Genomic DNA, 1,168 nt, shown 5'->3' on the forward strand with positions numbered 1-1,168 from the left:
GTTGACGATAACAACAACAACAACAACAACAACACAACAACAACAACAACAACAACAACAACAACAACAACAACAACAACAACACCAGCAGCAGCAGCAACAGTAGTAGGAACAGCAAGTAACAACAGCAGCCACAACAACGACAACAACAGTAACAACAGCGTCACCCAACAATCACCTCGCCATCATTATAAAATGTAAGAATAGAACTTCGAATTCATTATTTAGACACGTTCTTTAGTGCAGGGAATAAGTAGAAACAACAACAGAGAGAAAGAAAAAAGTGGGACCTAGCAGCAGCGCTCTCCACTCATCAACACAAAACGGTCATCACCCCGACAAATTCAAACAGCATAACAACAATAATAATATAGCAACAGCAACAAACCAATAACAACAGCAGCAACAACTTATCATAACTGACTCGGTTGGTCCCTAAACCCGTCGGCGCCATGCACACACACACACACACACACACACACACACACACACACACACACACACACACACACACACACAACAGCAACAACAACAACAACAACAACAACAACAACAACAACAACAACGCAGAGGTCCGGCGGTGGCATCTCTTTGGGGAGGATTCAGGGAGGTTGGGCTGCATTACCCACTACCCAAGAGAGGCGGTGGCCCTGGCGAAGAGCACGCTCTTCGGGGCTCTTCGGGGCTCCAAACCATTCGAAAGGATAGGCTACCACACACACAAAACAACAACAACAAATACAACATCAGAAACAAACAACAACAACAACACCAACAAAAACAAGAACTGATTCCGTAGCCCACAAAACCCGTCTGCCACATACATCCACATAACAACAAAAACAAACAACCAAACAACAACAACAACAACAACATCCAGCACCCACTTGTCAATCAACAGCACGTTGTTCATGTACTCCTGTACCACGTGACTCCGCCCGTTGGCGTGGGCGTACTGCTGGGGGTCACGGAGCAGGTAGATCCCGTCCCCCTGGGACCCCTCGCTGGGCTTCACGATGTACACAGGCTTCTGCTTGCTCTTCTTTTCTTGGAGGGTCCGAGCCTGGGGGGATGGTGGTGGTGGTGGTGATGGTGGTGATGGTGGGGGTGGTGGTGGTGGTGGTGGTGTTGGGGGTGATGATGGTGGTGGTGGTGGTGGAGGTGGTGG

The 1,168-nt window shown here is 48.5% G+C and overlaps 1 protein-coding gene across 1 annotated transcript in view; it reads right to left on the minus strand.

Annotated features, from left to right (window-relative positions):
- LOC101857761 overlaps positions 1-1,090 on the minus strand; it is a gene marked incomplete at its 5' end in the record, with an annotated part of 19,650 nt that extends 18,560 nt beyond the window's left edge. Inside the window, 1 exon segment of the mRNA XM_035973479.1 lies at positions 875-1,090. Coding sequence (XP_035829372.1) covers positions 875-1,090 — 216 coding nt within the window.
- Positions 1,091-1,168: the final 78 nt, after the last annotated feature.

Source organism: Aplysia californica, unplaced genomic scaffold (assembly GCF_000002075.1).
Source record: "Aplysia californica isolate F4 #8 unplaced genomic scaffold, AplCal3.0 scaffold01275, whole genome shotgun sequence".
In the NCBI taxonomy this organism is placed as follows: Eukaryota; Metazoa; Mollusca; class Gastropoda; order Aplysiida; family Aplysiidae; genus Aplysia; species Aplysia californica.